This window comes from Pristis pectinata, chromosome 11, assembly GCF_009764475.1.
Source record: "Pristis pectinata isolate sPriPec2 chromosome 11, sPriPec2.1.pri, whole genome shotgun sequence".
NCBI classification, from domain to species: Eukaryota; Metazoa; Chordata; class Chondrichthyes; order Rhinopristiformes; family Pristidae; genus Pristis; species Pristis pectinata.
This window is the reverse complement of record NC_067415.1, coordinates 48524848-48547276: the sequence shown is the minus strand read 5'-3', so window position 1 is coordinate 48547276 and position 22429 is coordinate 48524848. Positions and strand designations below refer to the sequence as shown.

General features: G+C 39.2%; 1 protein-coding gene across 1 annotated transcript in view; it reads right to left on the bottom strand.

The window, feature by feature from the left end:
• Positions 1–318: 318 nt before the first annotated feature.
• Positions 319–22429, bottom strand: part of LOC127576272 (piwi-like protein 4) — a 45525-nt gene continuing 23414 nt past the window's right edge. Inside the window, 10 exon segments of the mRNA XM_052026758.1 lie at positions 319–703; positions 5472–5619; positions 6124–6249; positions 7281–7434; positions 9506–9576; positions 10577–10677; positions 11912–12109; positions 14825–14897; positions 19750–19934; positions 21258–21369. Of these exon segments, the coding sequence (XP_051882718.1) occupies positions 587–703; positions 5472–5619; positions 6124–6249; positions 7281–7434; positions 9506–9576; positions 10577–10677; positions 11912–12109; positions 14825–14897; positions 19750–19934; positions 21258–21369 (1285 nt within the window). The 3' untranslated portion in view covers positions 319–586.

Genomic DNA, 22429 nt, shown 5'->3' with positions numbered 1-22429 from the left:
GAATAAGGAAGACCTTTTGCAGTAACAGATTAATACTCTATCAAATGGTTTAAAATAATAAGTCCTGTAGCTTTACCAACCTGAAATGATTAATTTGTCAATTACAACAAAATTATCAAAGATTATAATTTAAATTGAGATATTGAAAAGCAACAATATGTATATTAAAGCTGTTCATTTGCTTTCTAGAAATGTGCAAATACAGAACAATCTTGAATAAAAGAAAAGCAACATAAATTACAGCACTTTCTTGTGTGCTGTGAAGTAAAAAAATACAGAACATATTTTTCTATCACAGGTAATTTACCATCTTTTAGATAATGTTTAAGGCTCATCATAGACACATTTTAAGAAATATGACTTTCTTTTTTCAGATATGTTATAAAAAGACCGATGGAAATTTAACAAGAACTTTTTCATTTTAATGCAAATGACACTTGAGAACAAAAATAAACTTCCCTAAAATAGTTAACTTCCCTAAAGCAAAGACTATTGTGGATTTCAAAACCAACCTAACACACGTAGCATTTTGGTTTTTCCGAAAGAGAGAAGAAATGTCACCGCCTGCTTGCTTGATGGTTAGGTTTCAGAGGAAGAAAAGGCAATCGGCCAATTGCAGGTCAGGCTCTCTATGAACACTCTGGGCCACCAAACCTGTAAGCTTGCATGCGTATTGACATGGAGCTGGAACACGTATCACACCCTGGAAAAAGGCAAAACAAGTATATTTTCATAGTAAAAAGATGAAAAAGGAGCAACAACCAATTCAAAACTTTTGTCTAAACATGATAATCTCTTCAACGAGTAGGTGTTAATGATCATCATTGTAGCTCCCAGGTGATCCACCAAGAACATAAATGGTCAATGATATGAATTTTAGTGAGAAATGAGTTGAATATATTGATGAACTTCTTCATACACTGCTTCAAGATAGTTTAATTATTATTCCCACAAGATGAGAGAAAATGTATAACCAGCAGATGGAGTTTTCTGATGTCACAGGAAGGACATCCCATTCAAGCTTTGAAAAAAGATAAATTGATTCTAATATGTACCACATGCCAGACAAGTCTCAAGATCCTATTTTTCATGAAATTAAAGGGGAATGGCACTTCTTAAAGTGAATGCTTTTAAGTAAGGAAATTTCAACAGATACCACAACGTCTTTAGATTATATGACATTAGCTACAAAAATAAAATCCCATCTGCTTTAATTTTGGATCTTCTAGATGTTTTCTGTTTTAACCAGGCTTACTACATATTGATTTAAAAAAAATCAGACTAAATCCACTGAAATTATTTCCCATTGCGCATCTTACAATAAGTGTAGGCCATTTGGCCCATCTAGCCTGCTTCACAATTCAAAAAGACTGATTTTCTATCTTTACTATTTTCCTGCCCTATTTCCTGATTCTTTGAATATGCTGAAATCTATCAATTTCAATTTTAATGTAAGCAATGACTGAGTCTCCACAGCCCTTGGGGGCAGAGCATTCCAAAGATTCACCACTCTCTGAGTGAAAAAAAATCTGCTTGTTTTTGATAAAACAGTGGGTACAATTAATAGAAAAAGTAAGGGGGGGAAGATGATGATGAAAAAGTCTAATACTGGAAACAGAAACAGATGGTTTGCTGGTGGATGTCTTTATTCCATTCTTTAGATTCCATTCTTTCCAAATGAGAAGTAAGCAATATATATAGAACTACCAAAATTGCTTTGTAATAGACAAAAAATGTTGCATCTTGTGAACTAGACATCTGCTTATAATGTGGAGTGCTGAAGGTATCAACTCCCTCTTCTAATACTATGGAACCACACGAGGGATTTCAAATATGATGTATGTATGCTGTTGCTGGATACTCCCGCTGGGAGGATTGCTCTGTTGCAAACTTAAATTTATTTTAGGGGTCAGCAGTCAGCTGCCATTAAAATTTGATGAGTATTGATATCTTAGCTCTTTCAGGTAAGAGCTCACACCTTCTGCCTGCTTCTGCGCTCAGGTTCACTGCACCACTCATCAGGTGAACTGAATGCATGGGATGGTGACTGTAAAGGTCTCCAGGATTTGAATTTATACTGGTTAAAATGTTTGTACTTCTGAACATTAAAAGCTGTTTTTATGTAAACTGAAACCATAATTATTTGTCTACATCTATTAGGAATTTTTATACTTACTTTTACATTTTACCTTTGTAGTATTTCTGAACCAGAATTATATGCATCATTAACTTGTAGTCCATGAATTATAATAGTTAATTTTTCAGGATTAATATCTATTTGCCATAGATTTCTCACCTTTAACTACAAAATGACTCAATTAGAAATGGTAATAAATAATTATGGAAGAATATAAAGATAACATTCTTAATCCACCAATCTTTGGATTACAGAGAATTCCATATAAAGAATTGTTAGAGACAGCATCTAAGTTTATGATTTCCAGTTATTTATCAAGAAAACTAGGATAATGTTACCCAGTGCTGAAAAAATATTGAACTATCCCAGCACATTCAAAAATGATCAAATGGAATTGCTGGGTTAATACTGATAGCTGCAGTTTAATAACATAGAACATAGAAAAACTACAGCACAATTCAGGCCTTTAGGCCCACAAAGCTGTGCCGAACATGTCCCTACCCTAGAAATTACTAGGCTTACCTGTAGCCCTCTATTTTATTCAGCTCCATGTACCTATCTAACAGTCTCTTGAAAGACCCTATCATATCCGCCTCCACCACCGTTTCCGGCAGACCATTCCACGCACTCACCACTCTCTGAGTAAAAAAACTTAACCCTGACATCTCCTCTATATCTACTCTCCAGCACCTTAAACCTATGTCCTCTTGTGGCCACCATTTCAGCCCTGGGGAAAAGCCTCTGACTATCTACCTGATTAATACCTCTCATCATCTTATACACCTCTATCAGGTCCCCCCTCATCCTCCATCTCTCCAAGGAGAAAAGGCTGAGTTCCCTCAGCCTGCTTTCATAAGGCATGCTCCGCATTCCAGGCAGCATCCTTGTAAATCTCCTCTGCACTCTCTCTATGGCTTCCACATCTTTCCTGTAGTGAGGCGACCAGAACTGAGCACAATACTCCAAGTGGGGTCTGACCAGGGACCTATATAGCTGCAACACTACCTCTCGGCTCCTAAATTCAATTCCCCGATTGATGAAGGACAATACACCATATGCCTTCTCAACCACAGAGTCAACCTGCGCAGCCGTTTTGAGCGTCCTATGGACCCGGACCCCAGGATCCTTCTGATCCTCCACACTGCCAAGAGTCCTACCATTAATAATATATTCCGCCAACATATTTGACCTACCAAAATGAACCACTTCACACTTATCTGGGTTGAACTGCATCTGCCACTTCTCAGTCCAACTTTGCATCCTATCTAAGTCCCTCTGTAACATCTGACAGCCCTCCAAACTATCCACAACACCCCCAACCTTTGTGTCATCTGCAAACTTACTAACCCATCCCTCCACTTCCTCATCCAGGTCGTTTATAAAAATCACAGAGTAAGGGTCCCAGTACAGATCCCTGAGGTACACCACTGGTCACTGACCTCCACTCAGAATACGACCCTTCAACAACCACTCTTTGCCTTCTGTGGGTCAGTTCTGGATCCACACTGCAATGTCTCCTCACCTTCTCCATAAGCCTTGCATGGGGTACCTTATCAAATGCCTTGCTGAAATCCATATACACTACATCTACTGCTCTCCCTTCATCGGTGCTTAGTCACATCCTCAAAAAATTCAATCAGGCTCGTAAGGCAGGACCTGCCCTTGACAAAGCCATGCTGACTATTCCTAATCATATTATACCTCTCCAAATGTTCATAAATCCTGCCTCTCAGGATCTTCTCCATCAGCTTAGCAACCACGGAGGTAAGACTCACCGGTCTATAATTCCCTGGGCTATCCCTACTCCCCTTCATGAATAAGGGAACAACATCCGCAACCCTCCCATCTTCCGGAACCTCTCCCATCTCCATCGACGACGCAAAGATCATCGTCAGAGGCTCCGCAATCTCCTCCCTCGCCTCCCACAGCAACCTGGGGTACATCTCATCCAGTCCCAGCGACTTATCTAACTTGATGCTTTCCAAAAGTTTCAGCACCACCTCTCTTCTAATATCTACATGCTCAAGCTTTTCAGGCCGCTGCAAGTCCCCACTAAAATCCCCTAGACCTTTTTCCGTAGTGAATACTGACGTAAAGTATTCATTAAGTACCTCCGCTATTTCTTCTGGATCCATACACACTTTCCCACTGCTGCACTTGATAGGCCCTATCCTTTCGCATCTCATCTTCTTACTCTTCACATACTTGTAGAATGCCTTGGGGTTTTCCTTAATCCTGCCCGCCAAGGCCTTCTCATATCCCCTTCTGGCTCTTCTAATTTCTTTCTTAAGTTCCTTCCTTTTAGCCTTGTACTCTTCCAGATCTGAATATCTGAATTTTTCACTATATTTCTAAAAATAAGTTTCTTCTGAGGAAGCTTGAGAATCAGAATGGAACAAATATTATCGGAGGTACCCAATACCAGAATCAGGCATTCTCAAATCCAGATACAAAACAATTAACTGCTACTATTTTACATCAATATGTCTCAATCCCTAACTCGATATGGACAAAGCTACCTTACATAGGACTCTTACAATAATAGACAGCAGGTGGAGACTTCCTCTTTAGAAGAGAATTCTCTTCAGACTAAGACAACCTTAAACAACACAGGAACCCATTCAACCTCTCGGGGGTGGGGGTGGGGGAGCGGCACCATCTAACACAGTAAAATCAATAAAACCCAAATTAATAAAAGTCACAGCTCTACCAGAATATCCGATCAATTCATCCATATCCTCTATGTCCAGCTATCGGGTCCATATCATCCCATTAGTCCCATTCCCCCTCTCATTATTGCTTTGCAACATATTTTTCCAAAAAATTTCAGGAAGCTTCACCTTGATACCATTCAGAATCTAGCCACTTGGAGATGCACCAAACAAACAGAGTAGGCACTTACTTTTGCTCTATCCCACAACACAGATTTCCAACAAATAAACTAATACCCAGGAAATAGTTCAATAAAATCCTAGACTTCAGTCTGCACTCTCAAAGTCTAAATTGCATTAAACTGGCACAACACAATGTAAAGCAACATTCTATAAGTGCAGATTTTCTTAAATGAGCATTTATTGATAGAGAAGAAGATGTTTAGAAATTCATATTTAAATACTGCTTTTTATAAGTTGAATTTCAGGATCAAAGCCTCTTTTGATTAGCTTCTTTTTATAAAGAATGTTTTTCACAGCCAATAATTGATATTGGCCAACTGATACTATCCCCAAAAACTGAGCTAGTGCTAAGTTTATCACAAAACAATGACTGAAAAATTTTTGAGTTCAGGAAAACAGCTTGAAAATAATAAATCATTCCATTTAATAATTTGACTTACAGGCCAGTTGTAATAAAGGTGGCACAACTTGTAGGTTAACCTCTGCACATGATCTGGCTTCATGCAACTGTTGTCATACACAACATTGTAGTATGTTGGGGAAACTGTCCCTTGACGTGCACACTGACTGATTAGGAAAAAGTCATACCTATCAATATCATAAAACAAAATTGAGTTATATTCATTATGTTGTGATCCAGTCTGCTATTAATATAATAAGGATAGTTTATCAGCTTTAGTTAACATTCTAACTGGGCTTGTGGTAAAGGCCAAAGCTTCCATCAGCCTCTGACAAGGTCATGATAGCAAAGAGATTTCCATCTGCAAAGGGACCTGGTTCAGTCACTCACAAAGACTATAATTGGATGCTAAAAACACATAGGGGCAAGGCTGCAAAATGTGGTACTGGAGAAGGGGTTGAAGCTGATTAGAGGCTCTGAGAGAGGGACCTGGCTACTACATTCTGTGGAAGTCCCTCAGATTACTGCCGTGGGCCTCTATTGGCATCTGGCTATCCCAAGCTTCCTACCAGTCTCTTAAATCTCAGTCAAATCAGGCTGCAGTATCTCATCAGGGGTGACTGCCTCAAAAGGTTTTCAGTGAATGCAATCTGATGTGGAAATTACTCCATTTATTTATACTTCTCACAAACCATTCAGGACGAGTAGCTTCACTGTCAATCAGAGTGCCAACTGGTGGATTCTGAAGCATTCCATTCGTGCCAGCAAAGAATCGACAGGTACCTTTCTTCCGAACTACAATGATGGTAACTTTAGGGCTAAAAATATAAAGACTTCCATTAAAACAAACACGAAGTATTGTGGATACTGGAAATATGTAATAAAAACAAAGATTGCTGGAAATACTCAGAAGGTCAGACAGCATCAATAGTGAGAAAAATAGTTATCATTTTATTAGAAATTGAAGATAAGTTTGTCACTCAATTGTGTTATGAACTAATGAGATGTTAAGGGTGCATAAACACAGGAAAAATGGGAGCAGGAGTGGGTCGTTCAACCTTTCTGCCATTCAGTATGATCATGGCTGAGAAGCAATCTCAGTGCAATATTCCCACACGCTCCTTTCCTTTATAACTTTGGTATCCAAAACTTATCTATCTCATTTTTAAATAGATTCAGTGACTTGGCCTCAGCAGTAGCAAATTTCACATTCTTCCCCAATACCATGCAGTTTAATTTTACACAGTAATCTTTTAAAGGGACTTTATCAAAATTTTCTGCTGGTCTTCCTTTATCTATTCTACTTGTACATCTTCCAAAAACTTTGGTAGGCTTGTCAAATGTGACTTCCCTTTCAAAAATCCATACAGACTTTGACTAATCCTGTTGATATTTTCCAAGTTTTCTTTATAACAGCTTGGGTGCTGAAATAATGTCTTTATAGAAGGATGAATTAATTAAAAATGATCCCAGTAGAATTTTGGCTGAGGTCCTCCTCACAATCCATGCAAATTTATGTTGGAGAAATTCTATGGAAACGGCAGGTGACTGAGCGACATACTGTTCAGTCGGCAGGGCTCTCATCGTGTGGAATGAAAGTGCCATCAATTGAGGTAAGCTAATCTTGAGGAACTGTTAGACAGCGACGTACTTAGCTGCCAAATGCCAGACTACAATAATAAATTCAAGTAGGTTCGCATTGCTTTAGTTTTTGAAAGGAAGGTTTCAACACAGAAAGCAGACTTTTTAAATATGCTATCGACACATATTTATGTGAGAGTTCGTGAGCTCATTGTTCGAGTAATGTAGCAGTTTTGATGCTTCTGTCAAGAAAGAATTTAAGCCTTACCTATAATCTGACCTATAATACTTGAAGCTGTCAAGTATTTGGGGAACTTCATAGTCCACCAGTGTCATTAGTTGCCCATCCCCTACACCATCACGATAAACCACAATGCGGCCCGGCAAATCATGATTCATTTCCAGCCATTTATGTAAAGCACCTACAAAATATCATGTGAGCCATGAAATTACATTTTTCATTGAGTTTTCAAGACTGTTTCACCAGAGCAAATAAATCATTAACAGCAAATTTTTATTTGCATTAAGATTAAACTTGAGGGCTATTAATTCTGGTGAATAGAATACTTTACTCAATACATGTGTGCCTGCTATACATTGTTTGGAAATCCAGTATCAGTGTCAAGCACTGTCAGGGGAGACAGCTGAAAAACTAAATATACAGTACTGCTTAATCTAGCTTTGTTTAGGCTTCTCACTTCATATCCGCCTCCTTAGATGTACAATAGCTATGGTTGGTATATAAGTTCCTACTGCAATCATTTGAATGGGGTCATCGACTTCCATTAAAATGTTAAGTCCTGGTGCAGTTTTTTTTAATTCACTTTGCATCGTTTCGCTATTTTCTAATTAATTTACAGTAATCTGGCATATTTTTAACCTTTTAACATTTTTAAATTATGCTTACAATAAATGTTTTTTTAGATTATTTAATCACTTAAATTATTTTTAAGTATCTTTAAAAAGCAAAGACATTTAAAAACAGTGGAAACAGCTTTCATGATAACAAACTATCAAAGCCAGTAGGAGATAGAGAACCTAATGGCACGGTGTCAAGACAACCTTTCCTTCAATGCCAGCAAAATGATGGAGCTTGTTATTGACTCCAGGAAGCGGGATGGAGTACACACCCCTGCTTGTATCAATAGTGCTGAGGTGGAGATGGTTGAGAGCTTCAAGTTCCTAGGTGTAAATATCATCAACAGTTTGTCCTTAGCCATAGCAATCACATGGCTGAACAAGAAAGCACACCACCACCTCCACATCCTTAAAAGGCTAAGGAAATTTGGCATGTCTCCATTGACCTTCACCAATTTTTATCGATGCACCATAGAAAGCATCCTATCCAGATGCACCACAGCTTGGTACAGCAATTGCTCTGCCCAAGACTACAAGAAATTAGAGTCCATCATGCAAACCAGCCTCCCCTCGGCTGACTTGGGCTCCACATCCTGTGGCCTCAGGAAAGCAGCCAACATAATCAAGGACCACTCCCACCCCAGTCATTGTCTCCTCTTCCCTCACCCATCAGACAGAAGATATAAAAGCTTGAGGGCACACATACCACCAGATTCAAGGACTGCTTCTATCCTGCTGTCATCAGATTCTTGAACGGACCTCTCAGATGCTTAAGATGAACTCTTGATCTCCCAATCTACCTCATCATGGCCCTTTGTTTGTTTGCACTTTACCTACACTGCACTTTCTCTGTAACTGCAACACTATATTTTGCACTCTGTTTTTCTTTTTCTACCTTGATGTATTTATGTATGGCAATGATCTGTCTGAACGGCATGCAAACAAAAGCTTTTCACTGTATCTCATTACACGTGAAAATAATAAACTAATATCAATAGCAGTAGGACCTCAGGTTCTGCATCTGCGGTCTGGTTGCCATGTGGCCTCATCTGCCTTGTAGCAGGGCCTCTGGCATGGAGACATCCACCATAGTTCAATTTCCAAGCATCAGTTAATGTCCTCATCAAAACTCTATCTCATGGCAGCAATCAGATAGTGTTTTATAGATTATTACTGAAAGTGAGGGACAACACAAAGGTAAGAAACTTTCTGTATATTATTTTTATATATCATAGGGGATTGGCCAGGGAACATTTATTGCCCCTCCATAGCTGAACTCCTTCATTTTGCTGACATTGAGGGGAAGGTTGTTGTCTTGACACCATGCCACTTCATGATTAAAAATCATGAAATAATGTAGCACAATAGTGGCATGTTTCCTGTGCTGAATTTTTCTAATGTTTACTACAATCCAGACATTCCTATTGTTAAATTCTGGTACTTGCTGTAATCCACATATTACTGGATTTTGTCAGCTCAGTTTCATTAATTTGTAAGGCTGGAGTTGAGCTTCCAAGCATTGGGCCCACTCATCTAATCAATCTTATTATTGTAACTGTGTTACACATGAACAAAAATTTACAGTTCTTATTCCTAAAGAGATTAAGTGAGAGAAAAGGGGGTGGAAATCAGTACCTTTCATGCAAACTTTCAAGCAATCAGCTACTTCTACACCAGAAGGCTGGAAGATACAGCGAGAAAACCATCTGTAGAGAAATCCATCCATCGAAGTATTCTAATTATTATGTGGATAAATTGTAAGACTGATCCAAAAAATTAAAATTGCTAAAATCTCTTTTTGAATGCTTGAACTATGCATCAGTTTTGTTGTGCCACATAAGGTGAAATGGGAAGTAATCTTTCAGTGCTCAAAAACATCCAAATGGAAACATTTTTTGATGGAGTTATAAATGGATCACATTGAGAATGAATCTCCCCTCTCAAATGTATAATGTGCACAGGAAATGCAAAAGTACATCAACTGTCACTCCAATCTTCCATCAGATGAAGTCATAAACTGCCAAAATATTGCCATTGTTCCTTCATCCACATCAAGGAGGCCTACAACTGTAGGGAAGACACAGTTTTGCTTCGTAAATGTGTAGAGATACATCTTTTCCTCTCCCCTCAACCAGGTGTGGGCAGAAGCTGCACAACTATCTGCACCAGATATTATTAGAAATGCAATACCCAGAACTTTGAGAAGTTCTGCTGCCATCTGGTTGAAGCATAAGGGCATAGTTTGTCAGCTTCACCCAGGCACTTCCCCTTCCCAAGAGAAGAATGTATATGATTCCTGGCTTCTTCAAAACTGAACTAATGAGAACAACAAACAAAAATCAAATTCTTACCTCTTTGGAGATCCAGGCCACTGCCAAGGCTGGATTCCAACAGTGGACCTCACTTTTCCTGATCACAAGGCCACCAAATCCTTTTTCTTTTCAGAATACCAATTCCAGAAAATGCATCCAGCTTCTGAGAGGGTAAGGACCGAAGAATTCCTAGATTATCAAGCCCTGTTCCCTCAATAATGTGAAGAGTAAACTCAGTGGAAGACCAACAGCAGCATAGCTAGGTCCCAAGAAAGTCAAGCTCCAGAAAATCTTGGTGGAAAGCATTCGTTCAGAGCTGATATTCTGGAAGTTCTCTGGATGTTTAATATCTGAATAGTTGGAAATTGTTAAAATAAAACTAAACTGGACTTACCTTGTTACTGTGCTGTTGATGCTTGCCACAAATCCAACATATGTTCCCTTTCTAAGTGCATCTCGATTAATGTCAATGCCAATCACCATCAAGGATTTTAACTGCAGAATAAAGTTTTATCTTTAAGATTACCACAAAACCATTGTAATTCATTTGCAAATGTAAGCTAGGTTTAAGTATATAGTTCTTCCATTTCTTCCTTGTATGAATGTTGAAATCATAGGATCTTCCAAAACATCCTCTAATATGGGTTGAACACATATTGGAATGAAATGTATGCAACAAAAAAATTCTCCTGACACAAATAATACCTGGTTACTTATCTGAATGTTCCAGAAAAGACACCATGACTAGCCCCTCAAACTTTCGTCAGTGTCATAACTGTGCAGTCAGCTAAGTACTCAAAGATCAGATGAACCAGAGAGATCAGAGTATCCAAGTACAAAAAGCACAGGAAGTTAGCACGCCAGTACAGCAAGTAACGAAGAAGGCCTTTTATTGCAAGGAGGATGGAGTATGGGAGTAAGAAAGTTTTGCTTCAAGGGTTTTGGTGAGTACAGAAACAGTTTTGGTCTTTCATTTAAGAAAGGTTCACTAGATTGATTTCTGGGATTTGCCTTTTGAGGAAGGTTTAGAGGAATAAGAGGCCACCTCACTTGAACATTAACATTTCTGAGGGGAATTGATAAAGCAGATAATGTGAAGACTACAACTAGAGGACAGAGTCTTAGTACAAGGATCAATACTTAAAACCAAGATGAGGACACATTTTTTCTCTTAAAGGGCTGTAAATCGATAGATCTCTCTTTCCCAGAGAGCTGATGAGGTGAGTATGCTTAATAACTCAGAGCTACTGAGTCATTAAGCATATTCAAGGTTGAGTTAGATTTTTGAACTAAAAGAGAATTTAGAATTATGGGAGTCAAGCAAGAAAGTAGTCAAAGATCAGATGAAGCATGACATCGAACAATGGTGTAGGTTTGAAGGTCTGTATGACATAGTCTGGCATCTATGTCTTTTAAAATCTGAAAATTCACCAAAAGTGAATGTGAACAAGCAGCTAAAAAGACAAGAAGGAAAGTGTTACATCATTAATGCAAATAAAGAAAATTAACAAAGTGGTAAAAGGTTTAGGATTGACTAATTACATTTGCTGAAAATCAACCAGCTGCAGAGGTAGTCAAGAGAACAATCATACATTTACAGATTCCTTGAAATAGTAAATAAACATTTAAAACAAATAATTAATGCAAACTGAAAGGGAAGAATGGACATGCCGAGATCAATGAGAGCCAAGTAAAAAGATACATGTTAGATCAGGTACTCAGTACTTACAGGAATTTCCACCATCCACAATTCTCCCCCTGTTTTGCAGGCCACCTGTAGAGCAATTTTAGTGACAATACTCATAATATTTGCCCTGTTCAGTGTACGGGCCACCACACATTGACTTGGAGTTGGTTTCTCTATGCACAAGAATTTCTTTACGCAATCATATTTATCCTTCTGATTTGAGGGTAGGATGCACAACACCTATGATTCAAAAAAAGGTTATTAGTTATGAAGAACATATTGGGGTAGACACTGGTATGCATGGTGGCCAATTCTTGGGAATAACATGTGCACCATGCATATTACTTTAGCAGTGCAATGGGGTGGGTTGTGCACAACTCACACAACTTCAGTTCAACACATACACTAGATATTAGGTTCCTTTGATACATAAAGTAGGGGTTAAAACATGCAAACAAAACCTTTACTCATAAGATTTTTTTTAATTTCAAAAACATCTTTCAACTGATCCAAGAACAGCAGGACTATCTCTTTAATGTCACAGGAATCCTTGTATCCCCTTACTTCCCAAGCCCTCTCCTGGAACTAATCTGAAGGTCACTATCAGTGAGATAGAAAGGCTGAGTTTCATCCCTCATATGGGACGAGGTGCCTGTGGAGGCGCTGTCATCACAGGCAGCTCACTTTAAATATTTCCCTTTCTGGCCCTGGAGAGGGATGGGGAAGCAACAAAGAACAGTTGCTGGTTCCAATAATAGATCTCTACTTCAAAATATTCTCAGTGCAATTTCCTGGAATCTGCTGGGATCAGCCCAATGTGTGATCAGACCACCTAAAGTCACAGCTGATGGATGAAGTTTCCTTGCAGGCCACATTTCCTTCACATTTGGTGGAACCATGCTTCTGTAAGTCATCATTGGGTTTTACTTGTGGCAGACTACACATTTTGCACAGTTAAAGGCACAAAGGTCTGAGTGCAGTTAATTAAATAAGAAAATACATTTAATTTTTTAAAGTTAATTTACATACCTTCAAATTTCTTTTCAATAAATATTTTTAAACAATTTTTCTTTTCAATCTGACCTGGGTAGTTATTGACCATGGAATAAAGAGACTATCACATCTAACCAACAAAAGGTTTGCAGATGCACAGAGATTTGCCCACAGGCACTATCTGTATGGGAAGGAAATGGGGCATATAAGGAAACTTCATCCATCTGCTATAATTTGTTTTTGGTTGCCTGAGCACATAGAACATTACAGCACAGTACAGGCCTTTCAGCCCACAATGTGCCGACATTTTATCCTGCTCTAAGATCTCTCTAACCCTTCCCTCCTACATAGCCCTCCATTTTTCTATCATTCATGTGGCTATCTAAGAGTCCCTTGAATGTCCCTGATGTATCTGCCTCCACCACCTCTGCTGGCAGTGCGTTCCATGCACCCACCATTCTCTGTGTAAAAAACTTGCCTCTGACATCCCCCCCATACCTTCCTCCGATCACCTTAAAATTATGCCCCCTGGTGTGAGCCATTTTCACCCTGGGAAAAAGTCTCTGACTGTCCACATATTGGGCTGCTCCCAACAGTTTCCAGGAAATTATCCTCAATGAATTTTAGAGTAGGAATCTGGTACTTGAATCTCCTTTGTAACTTTGTAACTTGAAGAGAAGTCACTGCACTGATTCTCTAACTCTGGCTGAACTAATATGAATGAAATAACCAAGGACAATCCCACTCTCCTGGACAGCTGAGGAGAGGTGTTGCAGGAGGTGGTCTGGTGAAAGACTGCAAGTACTCGAGAATGGTGAACAGGCAAAATTTTCCACAGTTACAAGGAAGGTCAATAACAATTTTGAATAAGGCTACTTAGGTGCTGTGGAAGGAGCAGGAACCTGATTGGAGGGGTTCAAACATTAAGTCTCATAAACTATGGGTAAGACTACATTCAACAACTGCACAGGAATAGAATAAGGCGAGAGCAATGCCTTCCAAATGGATGACAGAAGAAAGATGCTGAAGGAAGATAATGTTCCTAACTGGACTTTCTATAACCACCACTATTTGTTTGCATTCAAGAGTAAGAATGAGGGGATCAGGAAGACCACCTACACAGAGGCAGGAAGAGTCTGCTATCCACTCATGATGCAAATCCAGGAAGATTACTCCAGCATTACCTCTGGGCAATGTTTCATAAGAATATTCTTCCCTCCAAAACTAATAAATGAGTTATACCAGCTGTGAACACAACTCAAAAATCTTTTCATAAGCCAACCAAGATCCTATATATTGCCAGCTGAATTCACCCACCCTAGCTTTCTTTAATTAAAAAAAACTAAATGGTTGTTTCCTGTTACTGAATTGCTGCACATCTATTTTATTTGCATAGCTATTCTGATACCTAGATCCTGGATAAATCCAGAGATGACGGTGGTGGAGCAGGAAGAGAGGACATTTCAGATGATTGTCCGGCTACAACTGCACTAAAAGGAATAAGACCAGACAAGAACAGTTCCACAAACTGGACAAGCGAGAATAGTTGTTGCAGAAGAATGATGCAGATTGCAAACTGATCGGGAATGATGAGGTGGAATGGTTTACCTGAGATATAGTCATAATATATACCAATTCTGGTTTTGATAAGGGATAATTCTGTTATTTGCATTCCACCAATGCCACAAAATTCTCAATGATAACAAAGCTGACAAATGTCTTACTGCCTAAGACAACCATTCTTCTATTTACTGCCCTTTTCTTTGTATTTCAGGGAGGGTGTTAAGTGAGTGGGATCAATGTAAAATAGAAGTACATTCTTCATCATTTTGACAGAACATAATAGCCAAACTGAATTTGGCTATTGTAAAATGCTGTTATTTAACAAATAATATTCAACTGAATCAAACTTTGTATTACTTCTTAAGCAATAAAAATTGCAGACACAGCATGCATATTTACCAACTGTGTACTTGGCTCAATGTGATGCCTCAAAGCCTGTATGAAGGATGTAGTATTTTCATTTACTTGCACCCTAATAAATAACAAACCAAACGTTAAGCAATAACTACATTACACAATAAGTTCAGCTATCCAAAAGTAAGAAGCATAGAAAACATCCATATTTGAGCATTATTATTGAAATGTATCTTTAATATAAAGGAAAGAAATATTTACTTATTTTTGAAGCAAGTACTTTAATGTCTCCAATGCACAAATCTAAAATCATCTGTATACTTTAGATGCATCCCAGACTGCTGAAGGAAGGAATGTGAAAGCAAAGGTGGTTCTGGCTATAATCTCTCGATCCTTGGTTATGGGAACAGTGCCAGAGGGTGGAGAGTTTTAAGTGTTCAAAAAAACATAAATGGATGGACATAGTGACTACAGGGCACTCAGCCTTATATGAATGGCATAAGAAACAAAACACAGACAGTGGTGGAAAATAACTGTGTTCGCAACATGTCCAAGAACATAGCAGAGGTGGCTAGAGGGTCATGGACCAGGGATTCCCAAGACTTGGTAGGAACATTTTCAAAGAGACTTTGACAACATCCTTGAATCTCTTCCCCCCCGTCCCCAAGTAATCTCTTCCCATAACAGAGCAGGGTATCTTCTTCAGGAGTCTAGTGTCAGGCATGCGAACAATGTAATTTACCCAACAGAGCTGACTAAGTGTAATTAGGGTCTCAATGCTGAGGATGTTGGGTTGGGAAGAGGATACTGATATTGATTTCCTTATCCTTCTAGCAAATTTGTAAGATTTAGTTGGAGACATCATCTTTCAAGCACATCAAGGCACCTGCTATAGGTAGTCCAGATATCAGAAGCAGATAGGATAGCAGGGTTGATCATGAGTTCTGTCTGAGGTGTTCAACTTCATACACTCTTTTTGTGAACAGATCAAAGATTGCACTGGTGCATTGAAGGCTACAGTATCTGCCTTTGCTGAGAGGTGGCTCCTGACACATTTTCCAGGGCCTGGACAGGAACCTCTGTGGTTGAAGTGCTGTATTGTGCAGCAGGGCCAACTTGGTAGTAGACTTTAATCTTGTGGATGTTGAGTGTTAGGTTCATCCTCTTGCATGCTTTAGTAAACAAGTCTTGGAGCTTGTCCTCCAAGAGATCCTCTGAGATGCTGTAATCAAGACCACCTTCAACAAGTGAAGTAAGTCTGACTGCTGTAACTATTGATGGGTCTCCCCACTGTATGAAAGTCAGTATCAGGGTCCTCTACGACCATCTGCTCCCAGTTGCCAGAGAGCTACTTTCTGAATCCACTGTGGATTCTGTCATCTAAAGGTACAGTGGACATAATCTTCACCATGCAACAACTCCTAGAAAAATGCAGGGAGCAGCTCCAACTATTTCACATGGCCTTTTGGACCCTACTTAAACCTTTGACACCATGAATTAGGAGGGTTTTCGAACACTCTCCTCAAATTTGGCTGCCCACAGAAATTCATCATCATTTTATGTTTGTTTTGTGGTGAGAAACTAGTCCTGATCCTTCCAAGTGCATCTGCAACAGAACCAATCTCAATGAAGATTGGTGATAAATGAGGCTGCTTCATAGTCCTGATACTGCTCTCAATCTTTCTGACAGCAGTATTGCACTTCACCTCAACCTCGGTTGTCGAGCTGCAGAATGCAGGTGACAAGTGTGTATGTGTCAGTTCAGAGTCATGAACAGGCTTCACTTGGCTGAATTCTAAACACCAAGTCTTTGCAAATGCTAATAGTCAGAAACTATTGAGTTTTTTTCCATTAAAAAAAGCACTTTAGCTTTCTAAATAAATAAAAGAGCCATTACAATGAAGCCCTTTTGTGTCTGAAGGACTTGTTTGTCACATGGTGTTTCACGTCAATATGCAGTTGACTTGCTTCAACAGAAAAAATGCAGGTGGAGAAGTTCCAAAGTTTGCAACCAAATGTAACCCCATTGTGAATATGTAATTCCTTTGAAACCAGCTTCCCACTTGAAATCACAATAAATGAAACCTTATTATATGTGTAACACCATTGTGATTATTTAGCATGATTCAAGACTGTATGGCCTACAGATGGTATGACATATTCAAATTGTATTAAACACCTAACACAGATACCAGATAGGAGAGGGGGAAAACTCTGAAAGCCCTTTTGTTTATGCCAGGAGGGAAACGGCGGGGGGGGGGGGGGGGGGGGGGGTGGAATGTGAAACAGGGAAAGCTGTAATTACAGCTATTAATGCCTAACAGGGTTTTATCTTAACTGGTCAGCCATAAGGGCACCTGTGGTCAGGGAAGAGTGACCTGATCAATTAGCATAAGTTATGCCCCATCAAATTATTGGCAAATGGACTCCCAAGACAGGCTCAGATTTTGGAATAGAGAGGTAAAGAGAAAGGACAGGGTATCAGTGTTAGGTGTTACAATAAGATTACTCTAATTTTTCAACCTCAAGTAAAGTTATTTCACTCAAAAGAGGAATTCTGATCTTTACTGATTTATTTCATCCCTAGTCAGGAATTCTGCACCATCAGCAGTGGAAGACACTAGTCCTACAGAGGTGAATGATGGAGAGTTTTCATGTGGCCTCATCAGTCTGAACAGATTCCTGAAATCATAACTAATGTCATTGAAACAGCTGGTTATTTACAATTGGTTGACCTCTCAGTTAAAGGAGGGAAACTCAAAATTAAAGCAATGACAATAGCCCCTTTCATAGAAACATAGAAGGCTACTTGGTCCTTTGAGCCTGCTCCGCCATTCTGTACGATTATGGCTGACCTGGGTTATCTGCCTTCTGTGATAGAGAATTCCACAGGTTCACCATACTTTGGCTGAAGAAATTAAGCATTTCAGAGAAGAAATTAAGGATCCAGGATTTTGAAGCAATATTAATCCCATCCAAAAACTATGACTAACTACTTTTCACAACTGGAGACTGCAACCCAGTCCAACCTAATCTGCCATCTCAGCTTTCTACTTTGACTACTGCAAGGCACACAACACTCTCAACGTCACCTTCTGTGGAGAAAAGGCACATAATGATCTGACCTTCACCTGTCTTGAACTGACTTTTGACTGCTCCATAATCTATCATTATCTCCTTAAGACTAGCTCAAAAATAAAGCCATGAGGGAACAGCATCCAAAGGTTCACTAGCACAACTTGGGGAGGCAAAAGCGGTTGTTCTCAACAGAAACCTTCTACACTTCTGTCACAGCTCTGATCTTCCCAACAGCTGAATACTATGTTCCAGTCAAGGCTTCAAGCCATCACACCAAACTCACCAAAGCATATTCCACTTGTAACGCAGGCAACCACTGCACCTTTAAAATCAACTCTTGTTCAGAGGTTTTAATCCTTTTAACATTGTCCTTCCTCCCGATTAGATGGGGTGCAGCAATATTCTGAGAAACAACTAATATAAACAGCAATCCGGACCCTCCCATTCATAGACACCTTCAAGATCTCCCAATGTGACAGGTGATTTCCCAAAACCCCACTTGGAGTTAAATAAGCAACACCAAAGAATCCTGGAGGAAAGACTGGGCAGAAAGCACTTATTTTACAAACAAACACCTTGATCCAAACTGACAATTCAACAACCAACTTCAATCTATCATTGAGCATTTGGGCATTCCCTAAACAGGGTAAGCACCGATCATGATCTGATGCACAAGAGGGAACTGAAAACTTTGCCTGGGTGTGATTGTGGAAAATCTGATAAAATTATGGGGCACATAACAATATCTTGCCTTAACATAAGTTTCAGGGTGAAATCTTCAAGTTATATTTGTGCTTCAGTTGGGTATTGGTTACAGCACCTAAGATTAAATTGTGGTCATAATTTCTCCTTCCAAAGTCATAGGAAATAAGGAGTGGCAGTGAGAGTATTGTCTAATTGGGCACAACACTTTGGGAAGAAAGCCAAAGCCTCAGGAAGGGGTGGATCAGGAGCAGTCAACAGTGATGAGATGACATCATTAACTCAAGCCAGCAACCTGTTGACAATTCACAGAGCCATGGCAAGATTTATTTTGTTGGCCACTGCAGAGCAGAAAACCAGTCATGATGATAATCCTGAATAACAGATAAAGATATTCACCTACTCAATGTGGCAAACAGTTGAAAGTGTAACAATTTGTCCCAACAGTATTCACAACATGAAAGAACCTCCCCTTTGATTATGAAAGTAGTTAAGAAGGTAAATGACATATTGGCATTTATTGCAAAAAGAAATAGGAAGGTTTGCTTCGATTGTATAGGGTCTTGGTGACGTCTCACCTGGAGTACTGCACATAGTTTTGGCCCCCTTACCTAAGAAAGGATATGTCAGCATTAGAGGCAATCCAAAAGAGATTCACCAGGCTAATTCCTGGGATGAGAGAATTTCCTATCAAAAGAGGCTTAATGGGATAAGTCTGTATTCTTTGGAGTTTAGAAGAACAAAGGATGATCTTATTGAAATACACAAGATCCTAAGGGGGGATGACAAGGAAGATAGAGAGATGTTTTCACAAATGGAGGAGTCTTAATGAAGGGATGTTGTTTCAAGAAAAGGGGCTGGTCAGTTAAAACTAAGGTGTGTAGAACTTTCATCTCAAAGAGGATAGTGAATCTTTGGAATTCTCTACTCCAGAGAGTTGTGGAGACTAGATCATTATAAGTATTTAAACTAGAGGTAGGTAAATATTTGAAAGATGTGGGAGTTGGAGATCTGGCAACAAGGAATTGATGATATTGAATGGCAGGGCAAGGGAAGGCTTGGGGGCGGGGGGGGGGGGGGGGGGGGGGGGGGGGTGCAAGTGGCATATTCCTGTTCCTGTTTCCTTGTGTTCTTGTGGAGCAATGAACAGCATCTTAATAACGTATCATTTACTGTTGGTGCTCACTTACATTTTGGGATTCTCAGCTGAAAGGCCCATTGATGGTCCTACTTTTCTGAGGCATGACAAAAGCTTCCCAGCTGCTTCACAACTTCTTTGACTAAAAACCATCAGCCAATTTTGGAGTGGGTGACTGCCAATAATCCTTGAGTGCTGAGAATCTCTGGACCAGTCTACTGGTGATACTGGCACAAACTGGTATGAAAAAGGCAAATGGTTTATATTAAACAGTTTAATGGCTTTGTCAAGATCACATAAAACAACATAGAATACACAGCCTAGAGCAAGACCTTCCCAGCACTTGGAATAATGGGGTAAAGTCTTGACCTCACAATCAACCTCATCGTGACCTTGCACCTTATTGTCTGCCTGCACTGCACTTTCTCTGTAACTGTAACACTTTATTCTGCATTCTGTTATTATTTTCCCTTGCACTACCTCAATGCACTGTTGTAATGAAATGATCTGTAACCCTACCTTGTGTCGAGTTCCATTGGAAAAGTGTAGGAGACCAAAAGCAGAGATTTAAAGTGGGAATGAGATTGAGAATGATAATGTTGAATCACCCTTGTGGAACGGATGAGAAATCCTGTTAAAAGATCACCCAATTTCCCTCCTTCCAATTAAGTGCTCATGATGTGGTTTCCTCAAATTTAGGAAACCAAATTACAGGTTTGGTGACCACATAGCAGGACATTATCATTTGGTCCACAATGTAACTCATCATCCAACATTTCCAGTGATGGCAGTTTTTCTTCTCTGTCCTTTATTAATTTCAGAAGTCATTTGTCTTCTCCTTTAGCAGATATACCTTTTGTTAATCAATAGTCTTTACCATCCTCTTTCATCCATCTCCACTATCTCTTCTGACATTCAATCTCTCCTATCTTCCTCTCTATGACAGACCTTCCATTGTGCTCCTTCCACCCTCTCACTGTCTCTCTACTTTAAAACTGCCCTCCTGTGTTATTAATTTAATGCCTTCTCCACCATTCCGTTTAGTTATTACTTCCTTAGTTTTCTAATTATTTATTTCTTCTGCATCAATAGAACAGACTGCATGTGAAGCTCTATTCTGGTTCACATGCAGTCTGTTCTTTTGGTGCAGCTCCTTCCTGTCTTTGTGTTGAGGCAAGTGTCTCTCTATCCCACACCAGCCCTTTAGTCACATGTTAAAATATCTGTCTCAATGCTAATTTACATGCTGTACAAGAAATGATCCAGACATCATTACTCTTTTTAGTAAAATCTATGGAAAAAATAATTTGCTTTGTGTATCCAAAGAGCTTGTGCCATTTCTAATTTAAACTCTATTATCTTCACATGTTGACATAAATTACTAATATTAGAGATGATATTTCAAGAAGATACAGGTTGGTAAAGGGAGATCAAGATTAAAACAAATTTAGTGCATTAAAGACATTATGACTTTTTCACAAATTGAATAATTCATCAAAATGTAAATTTTATTATTGACCTCATCATCATGATGTCTCTGGAACATCAAAAACTACTTACAGAATGATCAAGCATGTGAATTTTCTCAGAAGGAAGGACACGGCCAAACAATGAAATCTGCTCATCAAGGCGTAATCCCCAGCCTTCCAACTCGGTACGTGCTACTTTGTTTCTGTAAAAAAACATTGCCATGGAGTCATACTTTCATTATGCATCTACCTTCAAACCTATGCATATAAATTTATCTCGAGCTACAATGCCAAAATTGAGGATTGCTCTAGCTCAATCATCCTGCACAGGCATGATGGGCTGGACGTTCTCATTCTGTGCTGTCTCATTCTATGATTTTAACTGATTATAAGAAAGGAGCATTTTTTTTTTGAGATCCACACAATCCTTCCCTGAGAAAACAAAGTCAGGCTGAGAAAACAAAATCAACAAACTGTTGATTCGCTAACACCCACAGCCCTTGCTACCACTCAGGAGGAATTTAAACCCAAGACGACTTGGGGTAAATATTCCAATGCTTGCTTTTCTACCAAAATTATTAAAATAGTTCACAAGACATGTTCATTATTATCTACTGCCAGATAGGGAGGTGATTTTATTTCAGCTTGCCCAATAGAAAGTTGGACACTCAGTTCCCCCATTGCAGATTTTCCTGTGAGTTATTGTACTGAATGTGGAAGAAGCTGCAACTGAAAACAGGAGAGTAAAGGGAGGGGCAACAAGAAAGTTGAGATGGTAGGATGCAATATCCACGTAACAGGGTGTCAAGACAAAGGCTCAGTTTCATTGAATTCTGAAGACCAAAGACAAAAGTGGACATATCAGATGGTTGATGACAACTCCAGCTTCCTAGAAAAAGGACAACTTTCTGCTGGACCTGTTGGCCATATGTTATTGGTTGCTATAGAGCCATGTTATTATATATGTCATCATCAATTGCTTTGCATCTGGTTTTCCTAAGATGCCATTGAAAATGTAACAAGGTTCTAACATTTTGGCCGAATGTTAATTCAAAGTGTGAATTATTGAAGTTGTTTGCATGAGCATCAACCTACATCAAATTCCTCTGTGACAACAGCCAGAGTTAGACAGCACTAGGATCTGCATCTGTGACTGGCTTCACAAAAATTTGGGGTTTCCCTGTCAGCATACATGTTGCAATATAAGAAACACCAGATCAGTTGTCAAGGATTTAATTCCATCAGTGTGCAGTTGGTTTTCAG